The following is a 23,970-nucleotide window of genomic DNA, read 5'->3' as shown; positions in this document are numbered from 1 at the left end:
TAACTTCAGAGACTGGTACAAAGATTTTGCTTTCCAATCTCCTTCTGTAAAAGGTTTTCTGCTTTCTCTCACTCTATCAGTCTAGAATCCACTAGCAAAAATCTGTATTAAATTGTCCCATTATACAGGCCTGAAAGCGACTCTCTGTCTCAGTATCATACCTTAGATTATTGTATTTCTCATGAAATGATGATGACATCATGTCCAAAGAACACTTCAAACTGAGTTGTCCTTTGTGTTTATCCATGAGTTAAAAACAGGGACCTTAAATGGCATTGTGTGTGGGTGGGGAGACTCATTATTAAAGAAAATGGGGAATTACAGAAATGCACGGAAAAAAGGATTTAGAAATCATCTATTGTTTCTCAAAGTACATTATTAACACACTAACTTATTTCCTTTCAGTCTTTTTCTTTGTAGCGTTATCTTAGATTGCTTCAGACAATTTATAGACACAATTAAGTAAATCACTTTTTTTCACTTGGTATTATACGAAAAGCACGCACCATGCTATCATACAATTTTCAAAAACATTTTAATAACTGTGTAAAGTGTTCTTGAGTGAATAATTTAATTATTTCTCTTTTAAGGAACATTCTGATTATTTTAGCTATTATAAACAGAACTATATATAAATTTTGTACAAATTTTGTTTGAAAACTTTAATCTTTTTATGTATGTAAGATTTTTTTTTAACATGTGTAGAATCCAAAAAATGGAATTACTCTATCAAAAGTCATGAGCTTTTTAAGTCTCAGGATAGTTGTTACTGTATTACAACTGATGTGTTATCAAACTGCTCTTTATTACAACTGACCCTGTTATCTAATTCCATTGGAATTGGCATCATAAATTGGTATAATTCTTTAAGAAAGCACTGGTAATATGGTTTAATTTATGTGCAGCCAAGTTCCAAAAAGGATTTGAAGCAGTTTACAAAAGCAAACACAGTTAAATAATTTGGTTAAGTGGAAAAATCAAGGTAAAAGGGTAAAATAAGAAAAGAAACAGCTAGCATTTATTGAATACTTATTGCATATTAGCACTGTGTTAAATTCATCCTACATAATTTCATTTAATTCCTGCAGCAAAGAGGTAAATATTATTTTGCCCATTTTATAGATAAGGATATGGAGAACTAGGCCAGGTGTGGTGGCTCATGCCAGTAATCCCAGCACTTTGGGAGGCCAAGGCAGGCAGATCACCTGAGGTCAGGAGTTCAAGACCAGCCTGGCCAACATGGTGAAACCCCGTCTCTACTAAAAGTACAAAAATTAGCTGGGCGTGGTGGCGGGTGCCTGTAATCCAGCTACTTGGGAAACTGAGGCAGGAGAATCGCTTGAATCAGGGAGGCGGAGGTTGCAGTGAGCCAAGATCACGCCACTGTACTCCAGCCTAGGTGATACAGCGAGACTCTCTCAAAAAAAAAAAAAAAAGAAAAAGAAAATGGAGGCCTAGAAAGTTAGTAACTTGCTAAAATTCACAAAACCAGTAAGAGACAAATCAGATACTCAAAGTCTGGAATTTGAGCTCTCAGCCATTGTACTATACTTCATATGGCGACATACAGAAGTACATTTATTAGGGCTAAGCCAAAATAAGAGTCCACTTTCCAGTGGTCTATGCAGTGCGAGAGGAAAATGTAAAGATTTGTGGTATTCATATGTTAAACACAAATCAATTTCTTCTGGGTGTGAGCTTGCTATTTCATTGCACTCTCTCCAACATTTGGATCATTTTATTTTTAATATGTATATGGTACTTAAGACATTTAAGTCAGTGAATATCACTGTTGTTTTCATTTTAATAGCAGGAGTTGTACATTTTTCATATGCTAATTTATGCATGTCTTCCTTTGTAAATTGGCCAACATTTTTGCCCATTTTGCTGTTGTTTTCCCCTAAAATTTTTTTTAGGGGAAAAATTTGCCCATTTTGCTGTTGTTTTCCCCTAAAATTTTTTATGGTCCTAACTTAGAATAAAGATACAAGGTTTTTAGAAACTATTTGCAGTAGATACAACAATCCCTAGTTTTGAATTCCTGTCATTTTACATTCATTTATGTCTGTATTCAAGTGTTTTCCAATATGATTTTCTATGACTTGAAAACTTGGTCCTTCATCTTCTAGAAACTTGACAAATAGTAAAATTTACATCTGTGAAGTTTTTCTATGATACAATGTCTGTTTAATTCTCATTCATCAGGAATGTATTTCAAGCCATGATGTGAATTGAGAACCTATACACTTTCTTTTTATTATTACTGCTTATTATTTTATTCATTTATTTATGCGTAGCTTTGTTCCAACAAGAATTAATTTATTCATTATTATTTATGTAGTCTTTCTCTCTGTAACACATAGTGAATTCTTGCACAGTGTATGTAATATGCAGTATGTTTGGGCCACTGAGTGTGCTCCACAGAAGTCATCCTTCCGTCACTGTAACCCTATCACGTGTGCTGAAAACACAAGTACTCCCATAATGACCCAGTCTCCTTTTGAATTTGATAAATTGCCTGAATATACACTTAGGTACATTTTAAGAATACTTTGCCAAGCCTTCTACCCGACGAAATAATCCCAGTGGATTTAGTTTGAAATAGCATTAAGTGTAAAAATTAACTTTGAAACAAGTCCCATCTTCACAATGTTTTCCTTTCTTGACATGATGGGCCTTCTGTTTATTCCAGCCTTCTTTTGCATTGCTCATTAAAATTTATGCCTTTATTTCTATCTGTTACATTTGTTTCCCATTCTGCTCCCACTTTAGTTTCACTTTGTATCTTCCCATTTCCTTACAGAATGAACAGCCACACATAATGCAATAGGACTTTTATTTAGGGTAGATGAGAAATCCTAGATCAGTTTTCATTTTACTAAACAATTAGTTAACAGAAGCATTGCCTAAGAGACCCGTGCCCTACCTAGAAGGGCAGAGTTCTCCAAGTCATTTGTTTTATCTGGTTAATAACCACTTGAGAGCCCTGTGCTCTCTGTCAAGTTACTTGGCTCCATCTTCTGGTTTGAATTTTGAGTACTTGGAGTAAGGGCATTTGAAAGTTGCCAGAGCAGGGCTGAGACTGGGGTGAGGTGAGTTGGGCATCTAGGGTCCAGAGGTAAGGAAGCGTCTGCTCTCAGGTCCCCTGATGCCTTGTCCATCTTACCTGGTCCCAGCCTGCCCCAGGGAACCGGCTGCTGTGAGCCAGCTAGCATCTGGCAAGCGGTTGGGAGAGGGAGCCACCGTTTCCCCCAGAGCTCTGCCCTGGGGCTGCACAATGGGAGTTGCTGTCACCATCCACTTGGCCCAGCCTGGCTAATGGGCCCCACTCTTGCTTCCTAGGTCATTTTTGTGTGTTGGTAGCAAGAGGCATCTACAGGCTAGAACAGATTGACAGCCTGACACCATCTAAATGCTCTTACGGAATCCATGAAGCCAAACCATTTCCATTTGAGAAGCGCTTTGTCTGAACTGTGTTATTGGTCCATGGGTCATGACCTCCCTCTGGCCTATGCCACCCTAACTGCCCTTAACTGTCCAGAACAACCACCACCCCTGCCCTTGAAGCCTGCTCTGAAAGGCTTCAAGCACAAGAGCTTGTTTTTTAAAAATCCAAGAAGAGCTGAATATGAGCAGATGAAAGCAGCTATAATAAAATGCATTATTGTAAAACCTATATGGGAGGGGGGTTTAGATAGATGTGATGGTTGATTCTACAGTCTTTCCATACTGTTCAAATGCAGAGAGTAAAATATTTTTGGTTTCATGCTATTTACACTTAGTAGTGTTCCAATATCTTTGATTTGTGAGTATTAAAAACATTGTTTAGTTTTATTTTTTTGAAATGACTACTCAGTAAATCTTCCAAAGATGTAGAGGAGGGTTGGGTAAGAGAAATTTATTTAACTGTCTTAGTTAACAAAATGAGGGATATTCTCATTAGTTAGAAATGGCTCTAAAAACAGAGAATCTAAGATAAAATTTAGAATGAGAGATAAAAGGAAAAAGAAAAGAAAAGCAAGGTTGAGGAGCAAATAAGAGGGAAGAGAACATCGGAAAGCAGAAATGTGGCAGGAGCAGTGAGAGGCCCACACACAGTGAGACCCTGGGACAGATTTGAGGCAGCAGGCAGGGCTGGGACATTCGGTGTGGGGCAAACGGGCCTGCCCACCACCACCCCACATAAACTGCTCACAATAACCCTCAAAATTAGCACTTCGTACAATCATTTTTGTTACTAATAATGACTGTATGCCCTTGAGAAAGTTGAGGCACACACAGTCCCCCCACTTAAAGCAGCCATACCGATCTATTTCACTATAATGTTATTTGTCTCTGAAATCATATGTTGTAAAAGTAAATAGATGTATCAACTCATAAAAGACACGGTGGTTTACATTCTTCATGCTCCGAGTGCCGCTGTAAGCCCTGTGACAACAGCTGCACTTCTTGGCAGTGAGCATGAACTCACATCTGTCAGTGCTGTCAGCCATGGAGCCCTCTCCTGTCCCGTCCTGAGATGATATCCAGCACTCTCGGTGGTTTACCCCACCATGGCCTTGTTGCCTGTCATTTAATTTGTGTCCTAGAAAACAACTGTGCCTGGATCAGCCCTCTACACATACAAGCTTTCTGTGAAGGGAGCGCCCACGGTCATCCAGTCAAATTGGATTAGGGCCCAACCTAACCACTCCATTTTAACTTAGTTACCTCTTTACAGGCCCTGTTTCCTTTTCTGCTTTCCCTCACTCGGAACAGAAAAAGACAGCATTGTTGTGAGACAGAGTAGGGATGGGACTTGACCTCCCTCCCCCATGCCCCACCAAGGACCTTTACCACAAGCTGATCTGTCTGTGGGGATCCCAATCAGACCCTCCAGACCTTGCATCATAAATCTGAGGTACTAGGGGTTAGGACTTCAACATGTGAATTTGGGGGGACACAATTCAGCCCATAACAAATGTGAACTTTTAAAAAATTAACCTCAGTTATCTAGAACTCTTGCTCACTAATCTAGAATCTCATTTTCGGACAGCCTCACACAATGGAGTTGGCACTTCTTCCCTGGCATCGTTGTCATGCCAGACCCGTTCATGACTGTGGTAGAAGCTCCTGCAGGTGCAACAACTTGTGAAAGATGCACAACACGGGGTGGGCAGGGAGCAGAAAGGACAGAGCCAGAGCTGCCTGTTTTGTTTTCCCACTATCCAATAAGCAAATTAATATTACCATATCTGCAGCACTAGTCTATAGGAATTCATATTCCAGGTCAGAGTTACTGCTTTTTTGTGTTCCTATAAATGATATATACAACTTATTTCAGACAGATTCTGTGCCCTGCCTTTAGAGATCTTAATCTAGTCTGGCTGGGCCTAGGATCTGCCTGTTTCAGAAACGCCCCAGGAGATTCTGCCTTGGGATCCACACTGCTAGCAGTGATAAAGCAGTGCCATCTGGGCTGTGCACCAAACAAGGGCCCAAGACCCACAGCTCCCAAGTCAATCAGCTGAGGGACTTTGAGTCAAATCAGCTGATTCATTGAGTTGCACAAGCACATTCTCCTAATTTGCTACAAATTAAACAGTTCTGTTTCCTATTTCATCGTTAACCTAGGCTTTTAAAATTTATGTAACACTAGCTATGGGTTTTTGAACCTATAACCAAACCAGCGGTGGCTCCCGCCTATAATCCCAGCACTTTGGGAGGCCAAGGCAGGCGGATCACTTGAGGTCAGGAGTTCGAGACCAGCATGGCCAACATGGTAAAACCCGTCTCTACCAAAAATACAAAAATTAGCTAAGCATGGTGGCACATGCCTGTAATCCCAGCTACTTGGGAGGCTGAGGCAGGAGAATCGTTTGAACCCAGGAGGCGGGGGTTGCAGTGAGCCGAGATTGTGCCACTGCACTTCAGCCTCAGTGACAGAGCAAGAGTCTGTCTCAAAAAAATAATAATAATAACCAAACCAATAAGTTGGTTTGGGGCCAAGTTATAGGGTAGGAAAACAATAACAATTTTCCAAATTAGCCATTGTTATCACCATTTTAAAGATGAGGAAACAGAGGCTTACAGAGAATAAGTAATTTTCCCAAGATCACACAGTTGGCAACTGTCTGAACCTAGTTTCAAACCCTGAGTCAGCCCAACTCAAAAGGTCCAGTGATTTCCAGACAACTAAATAATGCACCATTTAAAATTCTTCAGTAAGAACTTGTAGTCAGTGCTTTTAGTCTATACAGGATATCAATTTGTTCAAGGCAGTGCTAAGATGCATAACAATATTGAATGTCCTTCATTTTAAGACAATTGTAAGATTTAATGAGGACATCAATTTAATAATAGCTTTGGGAGAGCATAAAACACCACAATAAATATATATGTTCAATATAAATGCCTCACTATTTGGAAATATTAAATGCAAAAAATAAAACATAAAGATGGTTGGCTGGGTACAGTGGCTCACACCTGTAATCCCAGAGCTTTGGGAGGCCAAGGCAGGAGGATTGCTTGAGCCCAAGAGTTCAAGAACAGCCTGGGCAACATAGCAAGACCACTTCTCTACAAAAAATAAAATTAAAAAATTAGCTGACCATGGTGGTGCACACCTGTAGTCCTAGATACTCAGGAGGTTGAGGCAGGAGGTTTACTTGAGCCAGGAGTTCAAAGGTACAGTGAGCTATGATCACACCACTGCACTCTAGCCTAGGCAACAGAGCAAGTCCCTGTCTCAAAAAAATAATAATTAATTAAAATAAAGATGAGAGAAAATACCTTAGAATCAATGAAGAAAAGCACACAATTTGTCTTGTTTGACAACACAGCCACTGGCCTGCAGTGCCATCTGCTGTAACGAAGTGGCAACTACAGTAGCCCTCAATGCCAGGGTTTTACCCGGGCAGGAGGGCTAATAACCTCTTCATTACCCAGGTGTCTCAGAGTGCCAGTGTCCAAGTCATGGATATGGAATAAAGGGAGAGATACAAATAAAAGTAAAAGATAAGAGGAAGAAAAATAAAGAAGATATAAGAGAAAAATAAAAATAAAATAGGGAGGTGGTGTCATCATCCGTGTCATTAGGAGACTACCTCTTATTACCTACCAGGTATTTTGCACATTTTATCTGCAACCTATTTTGTCGACCTGTCTTACCAGGGGCTTGCCTTTTTTATTTTTCCAGTCTTTTCAAAGAATAAGCTTTTATTTTTATGGATCATCTGTACTGTGTTTTTGTTTTCTATTTCACTCATTTCTGCTAGCGTTTCTTCCCTCTACTTACTTTGGATGATTAGTTTCTATGCATATGCCATGTGATTTTAAATCCTAGAATTTCAGAGCTGGAAGGAGATCGAGAAAAACCTGGCTCTCTCCTCTCCTTTTACAAAGAGGCCCAGAGAGAGAGGAAATTTGCCATATGTCCTACAGCTGGCGCCTCAGTTTCCACACAGATGAGTAATTGCTCCTCTTCCATTCATACTATGTTCCCCTCCTCCCTCTTCTTTCCCTCCGTCCTTTCCTTTTCTGCTTTCCCTCACTCGAAGAGAAAAAGATAGCATTGTTGTGAGATAGTGTAGGGATGGGACTGGGCCTCCCTGCCCCGTGCCCCACCAAGGACCTTTACTGCAAGCTGGTGGGGACCCCAATCAGATCATTCAGACCTTGCACCATAAATCTTGCTCAAGGCACCATACCCACTGATTAGGGGACCTTGAAGAAGCTAAAATAAGCAGCTCCCACCATGAGTCCTACTCAAGGGAGTTAACGCCATCTCCCACATGCCCACAAGGCCAGAAGAATGGAGTAATCCTTAACCTTAGCTTCATTATGATACGAAAAATCACACCCGGGGTGAAGTTTGAACATGCTAATGAGACACGCGAAGAAGCATGTTATGAACCGCACAGGGGCTACAAGTTCCCCACCTCTACATGCCTAAACATCACTTTCCCACATGGTCCCTTTAAAACTGCCTCTCTAACTCCTCCCGGGCCAGCCAGACTTCTCTCTCTCTCAAGCCTTGTTTAGGAAAACTCTTTTGGCCTCAGGTCAATTTCTACTGCATTAAAAGCCCAAGAACCCATGGTTGGTAACAGTTGGACTGATAAAACTCAGGATAAATAGGCAAACTTCCCCCTTAAAAGATCTAAATTTAAAATCATAGTGCATCAAATTTTGTACATTTGTGCTAGAGGTTAGTGGTTTTCCTGTTTTTACAACACTACACATGTACTCCAAATAGACAGGTTACCAAATGCAAACAAATTTTAGAAAACAAAATTCAACCTGCTTTTTAGAAGCTTATACTTGTATCTATTAAAAATTCTGATATTCGGCTGGGGGCGGTGGCTCACACCTGTAATCCCAGCACTTTGGGAGGCCGAGGCAGGCAGATCACGAGGTCAGGAGATTGAGACCATCCTGGCCAACGTGGTGAAACCCTGTCTCTACTAAAATACAAAAAAATTAGCCAGGCATGGTGGTGCACGCCGGTAGTCCCAGCTACTCGGGAGGCTGAGGCAGGGGAATCGCTTGAACCCGGGAGGCAGAGATTGCAGTGAGTCAAGATTGTGCCACTGCACTCCAACCTGGGGACAGAGCAAGACTCCGTCCCAAAAAAAAAAAAAAAATTGTTGATATTTATTTCAGATATTTGGCAAAAAACAAAAATAGATGGTATCTTGGCAATCAAAATGTAAACGTAGTCCAGGTGTGGTGGCTCACGCCTATAATCCCAGCACCTTGGGAGGCTGAGGTGGGTGGATCACAAGGTCAGGAGTTCAAGATCAGCTTGGCCAACGTGGTGATACCATCTCTACTAAAAATACAAAATTAGCCGGACATGCTGGTGGGCACCTGTAATCCCAGCTACTCAGGAGACTGAGGCAGGAGAATCGCTTGAACCCGGGAGGTGGAGGTTGCAGTGAGCCAAGATCGTGCCACTGCACTCCAGCCTGGGCAACAGAGCGAGACTCCGTCTCAAAAAAAGAAAAAAAAATGCAAATATAATTTTACATTTCCAGTTAAACAAATGAGCATTGCCGGTCATAAATTTTACTGAATGTTGCAGTAAACTGGCTCCGGAAAGGTTAAAAAGAGGCTGCAGTTTGACCTGTGGACCCCTGCCCTGCCTTTCATGACACTGCTCTCACTGCTCTCAGGCTTCAAAAGCCCTGGTGGCCTTGCAGTGTAGCTCTCTTCCTCTAAAAACCTGTGATAAGAAAAGAATCTGGCATTAGTCATTTATATCTTATTACGAATTTATTAGTCAAATGCCCTCTCCCAGGGCTATTTGTATTTTTATTTTTTCTTCAATGTGTGTTAACAAGTTGTCCTCTCTAAGACAGCATTTTAGGTACATTAATCAGGTAGGGTAGGCATGATAGAGGAGGGCTTTTCAAGTGCCTTGACAATCATTCCACCCACTCTACCTAAGACCCTGCCTATTTCAAAACAAATTAAGTTGCCCATGTCCTCAAAAAATGTAGTCTTTAACAGCACTACCCAAAACTGCTGTTTGTTTTGTTTTGTTTTTTGTTTTGCCAGTGTTAATACTTGGTACACACATACACATACACACACACACGGGTACTTTGGTCAAATCTCTAGTATACTGATGAACACTGCAATAAATGGGACACGGAACAATATTTCTAAACCATATCTAACCACAGGATATTTTCTTCAAGTAGCGCCTCCAGGTCTAACGTTCCTCAGAACACACAAGAGAGACCAGGTCATAATCTCCCTTCCGTTCAGTCTCCAACACCATAAAAGAATAATTCTAAATGCCTTCCTGCTAGAACTCTTATTACTCATTAAAAGATGTAGAAAGAAGAAAATGGTCTCTCAAGACTGGTACTCAGAGTGTCTCAGAGTGCCAGCAAGTGCTTCAGCAAGAGGCATCCCAGACACAGGTAGAAATACTTAGTGAAGGTAAGTAGGAAATTTCTTGAGATTGTTCATAGGAGGGATCTGCCCTGCACAAATGCAGAAATGTAGGAGACGATAGATGTGATTGACATACAAACACCACTAATATCCAACTAAATGGAAATGGTGAAACAAAAGAAAGACAACAAATTAGACCAACCAGTCCCCAGCAGTTCATACATCTTATCTTCAATAGAATTCAAGGACTTAGCAGTCTGACTGTTCTGTCCTTCTATACTATGGTCAGAAAGTCTATGGTTAGATTGTTTGGTTTAGTCTATAAAGAACTAACCTCAATTTTATTTTATTTTATTTTTTAAAACTTAAAGAGAGAGAGAGAGAGAGAGAGGGTCTTGCTATGCTGCCCAGGCTGGTCTTGCATTCCTGGCCTCAAGCAATCCTCCCTCTCAGCCTCCCACAAGGCTGGTATTACAGGCATTAGCCACTGAACCCGGCCTTTTTTTAAAAACTTTTATTTTAGATTGAGGGGGCACATGTGCAGGTTTGTCACCTGGGTATATTGCATGATGCTGAGGTTTGAGGTACAAATGACCCCATTACTCAGGTAATAAACATAATAAACAAAGTTTTCTAATCCTTGCTCTCCTCATTCACTCCCCCAGTAGTCCCCAGTTTCTATTGTTTCTTTATGTCCATAAGTTCCAAATGTTTAGCCAACCTCAACTTTAAAACCACACATGAAAAAAACACTGTAGAGTTAAAAAGTTCCAAATGACTCCCTACCATACACCATCATTTTTTGTAATATGCCCTAAAAAACAAACTCAATTATGTTATTTAAGGAGTGAAATAATCTAAAATAATAAGTATGTTTAAGCAGGCCGGGTGCGGTGGCTCACGTCTGTAATCCCAGCACTTTGGGAGGCCAAGGCGGGCAGATCACCTGAGGTCAGGAGTTTGAAACCAGCCTGGCCAACACAGCAAAACTCCATCTCTACTAAAAATACAAAAATCAGTTGGGCATAGTGGCGCGTGCCTGTAATCCCAGCTACTCAGGAGGCTGAGGCAGGAGAATCGCTTGAACCTGGGAGGCAGAGGTTGCAGTGAGCTGAGATCGCACCACTGCACTCCAGCCTGGCTGACAGAGTGAGACTCCATCTCAAAAAAAAAAATAAAAAATAAAAAGGATGTTTAAGCAAGGGGATAAACAAAACTCAGAGCAGCGGTTACCTCTGAGATTGAAAAGCATACCTCTGAGATTGAAACATACAGTTTTATTATGCAATGCTTGATATATGCAAAAGAATATACTAACATAAATAATGTAATGTGACATATATAATCTTCTGTAACTAAAAAAAAAATTTTAACCAAACTGAAAGTCACCTCAGGGCTAAAGGAGAGACTGTGTTCCAAGGAATACATTTAAGAAGGGAGGCTGGTGGCTATACTGTTCCCTCACCTCACCTCCCCATAAGAATTTTCCTGCTGGGGCTGGGCATGGTGGCTCACACCTGTAATCCCAGCACTTTGGGAGACCAAGGTGGGTGGATCATCTGAGGTCAGGAGTTTGAGACCAGCCTGGCCAACATAACAAACCCCATCTCTACTAAAAATACAAAAATTAGCCAGATGTGGTGGTGCACGCTGGTAAATCCCAGCTACTTAGGAGCAAAACTCCAACTCAAAAATAATAATAATAATAATAATTTTCCTGTTGGATTCTTGCTGCCCCCACCAAGCCTACCCAATAATTTTCCTGTTGGAATCTTGCTGCCCCCAACAAGCCTACCCTTGCTCCCTGCTCTTCAGAGGTACAAGGGGGAACACAAGCCCCTCTCATTCTAGTCCTCTGAGTACAACCAAGACAGGGCAGCATTTTCTAAAAACTGTTCTACAAAGTGAGGGCAAATGAGAAAGATACAATCATAGAAAGGCAAACGGCTTCTTAGTGTGGCATGCTGGGCCCTAACGGCTGCCCTCCTTCTCCCCCTCATGTTCATCCTCCAGTGATACTACATGGCTGGGGGTGCCCTGCTGCTCCATGCACCTAGCCTTTTAGCCATGCTGTTTCTTCTGCCTGGGAGGCCCTTCCCACCTTTCTCTGTCTTGCCATTTCTTGTTCATCTTGCACCATTCAACTCAGGCCTCCTCTCCCAGGTAGGCTTCCTGGAACCATGGGACTGGGCAAAGAACCTGCATCAGCCTGCCTCATTATTAACCCTCAGATAAGCTTGACCTCGCTGGAGTGGGCAAATATTCCTTCTTGGTGTTTGTGTCCCTTGAGTTGGCCCAAGTCCTGGCACAAAGCAAGTGCTGAGTCAATCCCTGTCAAATGAAGATAGGCTAAAATTAATCAAGGTTCCCCCAGAGACTAGATTTCTAATCCAAAGATTTCAAGGAGAAAAGAAGGACTTCTGAGGCTGAAAATTCCTCATCCTGAAATGACCAGGATCCAGATTTAAAGAGCTGGGAGTCCTTCGCACACACACCTTGCTTGGTTTCCTACCCCCCACCTCCCTCCCTATCTCTTAGTCAAATGCTCAAATGCTCCCCAATACCTCCTTATCTATCCAGTACATCTTGGGCCATTTCTGGACCAACTACAATGACCCAAGACCTCTTGCATCCTTCATCTCATCTCTGGCTTCCGGTCTGAGGGATGAACCCCATGGCTGACAGGAAAGGCAAGATGGGGAAGAATCTGGTCCTTATGAGGCAGTGATCCTGCCCCCACTGGAGCCTCTGATAACTGACTCTTGTAAGGTGAGCCCCTTCTTAGTCTGGGAAGAGAAACTGCTCTATCAGAGTCTAACATCATGGTATTTTATCCAGAGGGCATCAGGCCCAAAGCATGCTGGGAACTCAGCCACAGGAGCTGATGAGGGGAAGGAAGCCTGGGAAAAGTGGGATGAAGGGTGGGAAGTCTGGCCTTTCTTAGGTGCTGGCTCCAAAGTAGTGTCAATAAGATACACAGGCTGAAGCTTAGGTGAAGCTTCAGTCTGCATCTGGGAAACCTGCCCCAAAGAGGTAATGGTCATACACTTGAAACCAAAGCAGGCAACCTGAGTGGCCCTAACTACATCTTTGTGTGACCAGATTGGGACAGAAGCAAGATCCCAGCATCTTCAGAGAGCATCTAGAAGTTTAAAAAAGAGGTGCCAAAGGCCTTTGGAAGAGATGCAGATTAGAATATAAGACAAACATGAAAATCATGAGAAAGTTAGGAACAGATGGGCAGGAGGGGAATGTGAGGTATGGAATGAAGAAACACACAGAGAAGAGGAAAAACTGTTAAGGCCAAAGTGCTACAGAAGCTCCAGGGGCCTGCATGGGGTTGGAGTGAAGAGACTGAGGGTGGGAAACTGTGCGAGCTTGGCACCTTAGCTGGGCCAATAGATCTGGAGATACAATGATCCTAAGGCTAAGCAATGATGTTGCCTCAGTGAGAAATAGAGAGGGTCAGGCATGAGTGCCCAAGTTGTGGGGGGCAGAGGGGAGTAAAAAAAGGCAGAAACAAAAGAAACAAGGTAGGTATGTTCAAGAGCAGGTGCATCCAAAATAAGTGTTAAGCATGTCTACTTCCCAAGTGGAGGCTCAGGAGGTGGCATGCATTGTCGTCATCTGTGGGAGTTCAGTCAGGGTGGTGGGAAAAATTGTAGAGGAAAACTTACAAAGAGAGTTATAGAAAATAAATACAAACCTTCTTGGAAGGCTGGGGGGGTTACTGGGGGTCTTCAGTAACAGATTTGGCTGAAGGCAGCCTAATCCTCTTTACCTTCAGTTGATAGCAAAAAAGCAAATAACAAGGGAATACGGGGAGTTTATCTAAATAGCTTGTTTACTCATGTGGTCCTAAGACCAAATTTTGATCAACCTCGGTTGCATAATTGCTCTCTGCTTGGGGGCTCGGCAATGTTAATTACCCTCTAGTGGTGTTTACTCAAGACCTTTGTCATTTAATCTGTACTAAATAAATGTGAATTTTGCCAGCTTGTGGGGCAATGCTCTAGACTCACAACAGAACCTCTCAGCTGGACTGACAAGCAAAATATCTGTGTTAGTGTATGTCTCTCATCCGTCCGTCGCTGGGTCAGGGTCTGCAGGTCGGTTCCTACAGTCATCGTGTGTGTGGGTGTGTAAACTTTGAAAAATAACAAAAGTAGAGAAAATAGTTTAATGAATCCCCAGCAATTTAATGAAGTTTAATGAACTTCAGCGATTATCAGTGGATAGTCAATCTTGTTTCCCCATACCTCCAACCATTCTCCTTTGCCCTGGATTTTTTAAAAAGCAAATCCCAGAGAGCACATCATTCTTGGTACATAAATCTCAAAGATAAAGACTCCCTTTTTTTAGAGTTAGCCCCAGTGCCATCATCAGACCCCCAAATTCTTTAATATAAATTAGTTAATATCATCAAATATCCAATCAGTGCTTACATTTCCCACAGTGTCCTCTAAATGATCTTTCATTTCTTCACTTGGTTTAATCTGGATCTAAACAATGTCCACACATTGTAATTAGTTAAAATATTTGTTTCTTTTAATCTATAGGTTTTTCACATCCTCTTTTCTTTCTTGTTATCTTTTTGCTGTTGTGGTGGAGGTTGCTGTCAAAGCATAATGTCAATATCATCTTTCCCATTCTTGATTTTGCCAGTGGCATCCCTGGGATGTCATTTGACTTGTTCCTCTATTTCCTATATTTGTTGTTAAGTTGGTAGTCAGATTCCACTGGATTTTTCTGGCATGAAAATTTCACAGGCAGCAATATGTTCTTCCCTGGGAGGAGGCTGATGGCTGCCTGCCCCTCTTTTACGATGTTTGGAAAACTGTGATATCTTAATTCTTTTATTCCTTCTGCTTCTATAAGCCACAATATGTCTATTAAGAGAAACCTCCCTCATCAATTATTTGATTACCCTTAAGTTCATATAAGAGAGGCAGAATATGTGTTTGATTCTTTCCCTTTAAGTTTTTGAAATGAGTTGGTCCCTAGAATTTTCTAGAGGCAATCATTAAGAATTTATTTTCATTTAGTATTATTGAGAACTTTTGAACATAGACATAGTCAATGAATTTCAAGGATGGGATATTTATAAGGGTTTTAGGGTCTGGCATAAGATGGGTTTTTCAAGGCAGGGATGCTGATTCAATTGGCCAGTTTGTTATATAATAAGTTGAGAAGTGGTGGGCACAATGAAGGGTAGGGAGTTGAAGTGATTTTTGAAGGGCACAGTTGTGTGGTAACCCAGTTGAGTGATCTACATGTTATCCTGATGACAGCTATTATCCAGTTGTCAGCCTATTGCTCTAATAGATTTTTAGGGAATTCCTAAAACTGGATCTTTTTAAAGCAAATAATAAATTTATTTGAAATGACATCTTAGTTCACAAGTGTAATAATAGTACTTTCTTCCTTTTGTTTTTCTCCAGTACAATCTTTATTTGGTTTTGGTATCAGGTTGATGCTGGCCTCATAAAATGACCTGAGCAACTTTTGCTCTATTTCTATTTCTGGAGCAACTTGTGTATTATAGAAATTAACTGTTTCTTAAAAGTCCCTTAAAAGCCTCTAGATCTGAGTTGGGGTTGGGGGAGTTTAGGAGAGATATTTAACTGCCATTTCAATTTACTAAACACTTAGTGGTTTATTCAAATTCTCTATTTCTTCTTATATCAATTGCTGCATTTTATATTTTTAGGAGCATATCCATTTTATCTAGGTTTACATATATTAGGGTTCATAACACTTTTTAAATGTTTTAATATCTTTTGTTATTTCCTTCATTATTCTGTCTTATTTTGAGTCTTTTCTCTTTTTTCCTGATCAGTCTTGCCAAAGTTTGGTCTTCTTAATCTTTTCCATGGGACTGACTTCTGTTTTGTTCATCTTCTCTACTTTTCTCTGTGTCACTGATTTCTGCCCATATTGCCTTTCTTCTTGTTTCACTGTGTATGCCGTTGCTTCTTGTGTTGAATGCTTAGCTACTTTATTTTTAACCTTTTGTTTCCTGATAGATATAACCATACATTTCCATCTAACTGGCACTTTAGCTGTGTCCCAATTTGACATGTAGAATTTTTATTAACCTTCAATTTTAAATATTTCTTAGTTTCCTTTATGACTCAAGGATGTTGTCTAGTAAGATGTTATTTAGTTTCCAAATGAAGTTTGGGGTATTTTTTTGGTTTCTGTTTGTTTGTGGGTTTTTGTTTGTTTTTTGCTATTCTGCTGATATGGTTTGGGTCTGTGTCTCCACCCAAATTTCATGTCAAATTATAATCCCCAGTATTGAAAGCTGGGCTTGGTGGGAGGTGATTGGATCATAAGGGCTGAGTTCTCATGAATGGGTTAGCACCATCCCCTCAGTGCTGTTCTCATAATAGTGAGTTATTGTGGGATCAGGTTGTTTAAAACTGCGTTGCACCTCCCCCATGTCTCTCTGCTGCTCCAATCATGTGAGACATGCCTGCTTCCTCTTTGCCTTCCACCATGATTGTAAGTTTCCTGAGGCCTCCCCAGAAGCAGAAGCCACTAAACTTCCTGTATAGTGTGCAGAACCATGAGCCAATTAAAACTCTTTTCTTTATAAATTACCCAGTCTCGGGTATTTCTTTATAGTAATGCAAGAATGAACTAATACATCTGCTGTATTATTTGTTATACATGAAAAATTGCCACATATATAGTGACTTAAAACAACACACATTTATTATCTTATAGTTTCTGTTGGTAAGGAGTCTGGGCACAATCTAACTGGGTTCTCTTTCTTTTTTAACGTCATGTAATCATGGGAAGGACTTTCCATCACATTTACCATATTTTTTGGTGTATTAGGGGTCTCCAGAGAAGCAGAACCAATAGGATGGATGGATGGATGATAGATAGATAGATAGATAGATAGATAGATAGATAGATAGATAGATAGATAGATAGACAGACAGATAGATAGACAGACAGACAGACAGACAAATAGATATTATAAAGAGATTTATTAAAGTGAATTGACTCTCATGGGATTATGGAGGCTGGCAAGTCCAAAATCTCCAAAACCAGTGTTCCAATTTAAGTCCAAAGGCTGGAAGCTGTTGCAGAACCAGGAAATGTCAATGTTCCAGTTCAAGTCCAAAGACCAGTAGGATGCTGTAGACAGACAGCCAATATCTCAGTTCCAAGGCCATCAGGCAGAAGAATCCTCTTACAAGGGGGATGGAGTCAGCCCTTTGTTCTATTCAGGCCTTCAACTGATTGGATGAGGCACACACATTGGGGAGGGAAAGCTGCTTTACTCAGTCCACCAATTTAAATGCTAATCTCATCCAGAAACACACTCACAGAAATACCCAGAATAATGTTTGACCAAATATCTGGATACCCTATGACTCACCTATTCAAAATGATACATAAAATTAACCATCGTAATTGGTTGGAAGGTACAGATCCCATCCATAGCCAAAGAAGGGAACTACATAAGGGTGTAAACACCAGGAGGTGGAAATCATAGGGGCCTTAAAATCTGTCCACCACACATATCGTTATTCATTACTTCTAATTTTACTGCACTGTGAAATTTATTGAGCCTTCCTTTAAGATCTAATACATGATTTGTTTTTACTTTACTGTTTCACATGAACCTGAAAAGAGAAAGAACATGTATTCACTGTTTGATAGAAATGTATATGAGTTGTAAATATCCAATGGCTCAAGTTTATTAAATTGTCCAGACCTTGCATGTTTGTTTTCTGTGTGTACGTGTGTTGGGAGAGGAGAGAGAAAGTATCTACTATCTACTTGATCTATTGGCTACTGAGAGGAGCTAGTTAGAAATCTCCAACTACAATGCTGATTTATCTGTTTCTGCCTAAACTTCTGTTAGCTGCTGCTTAATAAATATTAAAGCTGTATTGTTGGGCACATTTATGACCTCCCTTATGAACTTCCTGTCTTAACTTTTATTTTGTCAGGTTTTAAAATTACTACATGAGCTTTCTTTGGTTCATGTTTGCGCTGTATCCTTTTCAAGCCTTTTAACCTTTTAGTGTCTATTTGTTTTAAACAAGTTTCTTGTAGAAAACATATTGCTGAATCCCTTGTTTTCATTCAATTTGAAAGACTGTTTTTTTAATTGGTTAGTTTAAGCCACTTACATTTATTGTAATTGCTGCTCTATTTAGAATGCAGCATGGAATAGCTCTAAGTACGGTTCTAAGTATGGGTTCTAGATCCAGACCACCTGGGTTCAGGCCTTGGTTCTGCCACTTTCTAGCAAGTTAATTAATCTCAGTTTTGTCATCTATAAAATGAGAATGCTGAAAGTAATAGTACTTTCCTCATAAGATTATTATGAGGATCAAATAAGAAACACCCAGAAAAGTATCTGGAATATATTAGGTGCTCTGAAAGTAAAAGTTATTATTAGTAATTTTATTTCTGCTATCAAATTTCATATATTCTAATTATTGCACTTTCTTTTAATTCCTTTTTCCTCTGCTCTCTTGCCTTTCATTCGATAATATTTTCTTCCACTGCTTTAAAATTTATATGTTTTATTCTTTTTTAATGGTAGTTACCCTTAAGACCTACATTCACAAATATTTATCCTTATTGATTTATTAAAGTTAACAGTTTTTTTCATCTTCCTCCCATATGGTAGTAATCTAACCCAGTACTACTCTAAGTACTCTAAGTAGTACTGGGTTACTTATCCATTCCAGGATGAGATTTGAGCCTGAATGTAAATCAACACACAGCTTCCTTCATTGAGAACGTTTTGCTATGAAAGTGTCAGCTGAATCAAAGAGTTTGCTTATAACATAGCTGATATGCATTCTGGTACAAGCTCCTTATCTCTTTGAGAACCATTAATTTTTTGTGAACCACCCTTTGAATGGCATTATTTTAGATCCACTATCCTGTCATTTTGGCCTCTCATTCCTGAGCCCCACACCCCTCAAAATGTTGATTTTGTCTATAATTTTAGGTTTGAGAAATTATACATATATTGTTCTTTGTTTCTAGACTTTTGAAAAGAGTTTTTATAAGTCAGGTTTAATGAAATATAGTTTGCATACAATAAAATTCACCTTTTCTAGTGTACAGTTCTACAGATTTTGACAAATAGATACCATTGGGTCATTAGTACCATTCTCAAGATAATGGAATATTTCTATCACTTCAAAAAGTTTCTTCAGATTCCCTTCACCCCCAGCACCTGACAACCATTGATCTATTTTCTGCCTTTTCCAGAATGTCACATAAATGGAATCATAGAGTAGCTTATTATATCTGGCTTTTTTTCACTTAACATGCATTTGAGATCATCCATGTTTTTGTATATGTCAGAAGTTTGTTCCTTCTTAATGCTTAGTTGTATTTCATTGTATGGATGCATCACAGTTATGCATAGTCACCCACCAGTTTCTGGACACTTGGGTGGTTCCTGGCCTTTTTTCTAACACAACAATAAATTCAGCCTAAATATTTGGCCACTCTCATGCTATATCTATTGTATCATCTCCTTAATTTGTTTCTCTTCTTGTTTGATTACTTCCTCCAAGAATGTCATTCAAATGAATCTTCCATAAGAATATTTGTATATACATTCTCACATTCTAATGACAATATGGCTTAATAGAAAGTTCAAAGTTATGCTTTTAAATACTTACACATAGAAATATTTCGCTTGAGATAAACCTTTTCAATCTGAAGGTTTTTTCTACCTTGAAATTTATCTCCATTATATCTTCAAATATTTCCTCCTCTCCGTTTTTATATTTCTTCCTTTCTATTCTAGTTTTACCTCGGTATAAGCTAGAAAATTTACAAATAAGCTAACTTGTTTTTTAAAACTTTTTCTACTGCCTCTGGAGGGTTGCTGAAAGTGCTGTTCCAGTTACTAATTTAGTACTAACAGCACTAAAGTGCTGTTCCATCTAAAAGATTGCACATTACTTTTAGACTATTGCACATTACTAATACGTAGCATCAATATTCATTCTAATTATTATTTTTATGCATAATATCTCTGTTTTAGTGTCCGGAGCTGCACGCCCCGGCCATAGCGAATAATAACTGACGATTAAAAACGCCTGAGCTCTATTCATTTCCACCTTCTACCTCCTCCCTAGATTTACCTTTTTCCCTGTATTAATACCTCATAAAAGATGGCGCTCTTCCTGCTTCTTCTGCACCCATTTTTCCCGCGCCGGCGAAAATTACTACCTGACAGCGCAGGTGCAACATGACGTTCGACCAGAGAAACCAATACCTACTTGGTCACGCCCTCTGCGATGAGATCATCTCCGCCTCTGGCCCAACCCCTTTCCCTCCAAGTGTATATAAGGCACTGCATTGCCGCCATTAAAAGAGACTTGATCAGAGCACTGTCTTGTCTCCATTTCTCGTATCTCTTGTTCCCCAAATTCCCACCCCCTCCTCCAGGGCCTGCTTCGACTATCCCGCGGGCCGGGATATTTTAGTTTCATATTTTTTCCTGATTCATATTGCTAATATCATAACTCATTTTAAATAAATTTATCATGCTTATTTAAAAATCTTGGTCCATCTGCTCTACTGATCAGTTTCAGATGTTATTCAACTGTGGTCTTTTAACAGTAGTTGCACTCCTCCAGTGTCAAATTCTTTGTCCTGTGAATTCATGTTCCCCTGGGGTTTCACCAACTCTGTCTGATAAACAAGGAAGGCCCAGTGAGTTTGGAGTGGGAGAGTGGTGTGAGCCCAGAAGGAAATCGCTGGCACCAGAGAACCACTGTTTGTCACTCCCAGTTTCTGCCACTTTCCCAGATCTTTCCTCCAGTCAGGTTTCTACCCTTAGGGAGAAGCAGCACCTAAAGGAAGCAATTAAACTAGCAACCCTGAGGGTGGCAGGGGGAAGGGTAGAGGCTCGATTGGGAGGAGGTGGGGGGAGGTCGGTCTGCAGTTTTTTTGTTTTTCTTTTTTTAAATTCCTCACCCCAACAGTGCTTTTGTGCTGGTCTGATATTACCTGGAAAACTACCCCACCAGTCGCTTGGGTTGGACACTACCATTTCAATTGTGAAGTCAGGCAATGATTGTCCTAAGGCAAGGTGGGAGAGAAGTCTGAGTAAACCACCTCAAGAGCGCCGGTCTCCCGGAGTGTCTGGATTCGACTCCTGCCTACACAGCTTAGTGTGTCTCCTCGAACAAGTTGCATCACCGCTGGCCGTGCCTCAGTTTCCCTCCTCCGTAGATTAGGAATAACAATAGCAGTGAGAACAGAATCCAGCACACAGTAAATGCTGCTTACCTGTTTGCTATGTAGAATACACTGTTGCTCGGCCCTCAGGAAGGGTCTGCTGAGACTTTCTACTTCCTGCTCAGAGCAGAGGCCGACCACCCGCCCAAGGTCGTGGCGGCGCAGGCTCAGCTTCAGTCGTCAAAAGTGCACATCCTGGGAGCAGCTGCCGCGAGGTGGTTGAAGCAACAGGGCAGAGAAGCGTCTCAGCCTTTTCCTCCCACCAGAGCAGGACCCCAGCTGACAGCGGGTGAGCTGGGCAGAAACCCATGCCGGGAAGAGGCGGACCCAGTGGACCACGGCGCCCGCAGTCGCCGGACCAGGCGCAGAGGCGAACGGGAGGCGGCGCTGCGCCCTGCCCGCCCCTCCCCGGCCCGGCCCCGGCCTCAGCCCCAGCCCCGGCTCGCGGGCGCTGAGTCTCCGCGTACCGGAGGCTGCGGAGGCTCCCAGTCACCGGCCCCCGCCTGCCAGCGCAAGATGCACTGCCTGGGCGCCGAGTACCTGGTAAGCGCCCACAGGGTCGGCCCTCGGGGGAGGAGCCCCGGGGAAGGGTCGGGTCCCCCTCCTGCACTCACCTGCCCCGCCGGACGCTTCCGCCTTTCCCGCGCCTCGGGGATCCCGCCCCCGCTTAGTACCTTGGGGCCACCTGGCGGGGAGGACCCTGGACCCTGCTCCAGTGCTGGGGCGGAGGTGGGGGAGACGCGGGCCGCGGGGCGCAAACTTGGGGCCGCCCTCAGGTGCACCTCCAGGTAAGCACTTGTCGGCAGGGGGCTGAACATCCGCTCCGCACAGGGCAGGTGTTTCAAAGGCTGCGTGAAAGAGCTTCAGGTGGCCACGTAAATAATAATAATAATAATTTTTAAAATTTAGAAAAAGATTGGTTACTTTGACCACTCTTCGAGTAGATTTGGGTTCGGTTTCCAGGTTGAGTCCACTTGTTTATCTTCTTTTTCTCAACTCTCCCTTTTTCTGGAAGGTTTCTGCAGAAAGAGCCCCTAGGCAAAGGGAGTGGCGACCCCAGATTTATAGGAAATGCACAGATACGGCATGGTTATTCCTGTTCTTTCTCTTTTGGACTGGTTTGGTAAGTGTGGGTGCTTGGGAGGAAAGAGGCCAGAGTGTGTGTGGCGCGTCTGGAAATAACTCTGTCCCAAATGTAAATCGTAGTTGGTGCTGCAGTGAGAGACTTCTGCCATTAACCCACAATAAACAGCAGTTAGTACTCGGGAGAATTCTTGTCCTAGACTCGCTAGAAAGGCCGTCTTTTTGCTACAGGCCATTTTCTAAGGGGTGACTCCATTAGGAAATGGGAATTAACAGTTTACAACGTGATTGCTATTTAGTAAGGCCAATGTGTCTCCTCTTACTATCCGAACTTTAGAAAGAGAAGTTCTTTTACCACCTGCCACACCCCCAAATCAAATATTCTTCAAGCTTTTGGTGCACCTTTAACAAAATAAAAGCCAGGGTAAGCCTAGCAATAAATTGCATTTCCTTTAGCTGAACATCACACACGCACGCGCACACACACACACACACACACACACACACACAAGATACGTTGTGTTTAGCAGCCAATACTTGTTAACCATAGCTAGCAAGGAATGATTTTGCCTACTCTAGTTTCCAGGTGTGTATGATTGCTGGTAAACCCAATCAGGCTGTGCAGTTATAATCCTGAGTCTGTTGGAAGCTGAATCTTGCTGCTTTTGTACTTATTTTAGAGTTGTAGGTAACAGCAGAAAACGTCTCACCTGACGTTTTCAAAGGCCACTTTCACGAAATCATCCATGCCAGGCTAAGGCATGCTATTTGCTGCATGGTAAATGATTAATTTATAGAGCAGGGTAATAACTACCAGATAGTAACTACCTTTGTTGAAAAGAATTCCATCTGAATAGGCCCTAAAATGTCATGTTGGTTCTTCTTTCCAAGTAAGAAAGGCATTTGTTCACTTGTTGACTTCAGGCATTTGTTCACCTGTGATCCGTTTCACATAGACAGGTTTGGTTACAGGCACAGTGGAAGGTTAGGTCTGAAACACATAATCAGACTTTTTGCTGCTTATGTTGGAACTCTCCTCTAGGAGCTGGGAGAGACAGTGCACCTACAATACCTTCTGCTTAACTTCACAGATGGTTGGTGTTTTTATCTGAGACTGCTGTTGTATCAATGCAGGCAGCGACTGGCCTGCCTTGTGCCTGGCAGCTTTGACCTCAAGCTGTTATTGTGATTTAATGATCTGCCTTAGCCCCTCCACAGCTTCAACCTAGGACCTCACTACCAAACTCTCAGCCCAGCAGCTGAGATTCCTGGAGAAAGGCTTTGTAGATGACCTATCACAGCCTGAAGAATTGTGAACCAGCTGAGGTGGCACGGAGCTGGAAACTGCGTTAAAGTTACATTTCATTTGCAAAATAAGTCTGAAGTTTTTAATATGTCCAAGTTCTCATTACGGCTTTCTGTTTTAAGAGTCAGAGTCCTTTCTTAGCTCACTGGCTTTTAGTATCTTTTGCAACATTTTTTAGTTGAAGGTATTTAAAACAGAGCAATGAGTGTTTTGTTTTGGGGTTTTGTTTTGTTTTGTTTTTTTCCTGTCTCCATTGCTCAGCTTTCAGGTCTTGTGACAGATGTCATGACTGGTGATATGCCCAACAGGATTATTATTGATGGTGCTGCCCTGAGTTAGGACTGGACAAAGGCTTGGGGGAAGGGGCCAAAATTATAAGCAGAGATGGTTCTTGCAAATGCAGCACCAGCCTGTGTTTATATTTGCATTAAACACAAGGAACAAAGTCTCAA

General features: G+C 41.5%; 1 protein-coding gene and 1 long non-coding RNA gene across 9 annotated transcripts in view; one reads left to right on the top strand and one right to left on the bottom strand.

Annotated features, from left to right (window-relative positions):
* The window catches only part of LOC102130691 (uncharacterized), a 217,814-nt gene extending 196,321 nt beyond the window's left edge, over positions 1-21,493 (bottom strand). For all 5 annotated transcript variants that reach the window (XR_012417515.1, XR_012417512.1, XR_012417516.1 and 2 more), the window contains exon 1: positions 21,181-21,493. This is a non-coding gene — a long non-coding RNA (uncharacterized lncRNA). The remainder of the gene's footprint in view (positions 1-21,180) is intronic.
* A 48-nt stretch (positions 21,494-21,541) lies between these two features.
* Positions 21,542-23,970, top strand: part of SLC44A3 (solute carrier family 44 member 3) — a 74,125-nt gene continuing 71,696 nt past the window's right edge. For 3 of the 4 annotated variants that reach the window (XM_005542660.5, XM_005542659.5, XM_005542665.5), the window contains exons 1-2: positions 21,542-21,672; positions 22,145-22,252. In XM_005542660.5, coding sequence (XP_005542717.3) covers positions 21,646-21,672; positions 22,145-22,252 — 135 coding nt within the window. In that variant the 5' untranslated portion in view covers positions 21,542-21,645. Of the gene's footprint in view, positions 21,673-21,831; positions 21,918-22,144; positions 22,253-23,970 lie in introns of those variants that run through there. The other variant, XM_005542663.5, reaches the window with a different exon arrangement.

This window comes from Macaca fascicularis, chromosome 1 (assembly GCF_037993035.2).
Source record: "Macaca fascicularis isolate 582-1 chromosome 1, T2T-MFA8v1.1".
Lineage (NCBI taxonomy): Eukaryota > Metazoa > Chordata > Mammalia > Primates > Cercopithecidae > Macaca > Macaca fascicularis.
This window is presented reverse-complemented; position numbering and strand designations above follow the sequence as displayed.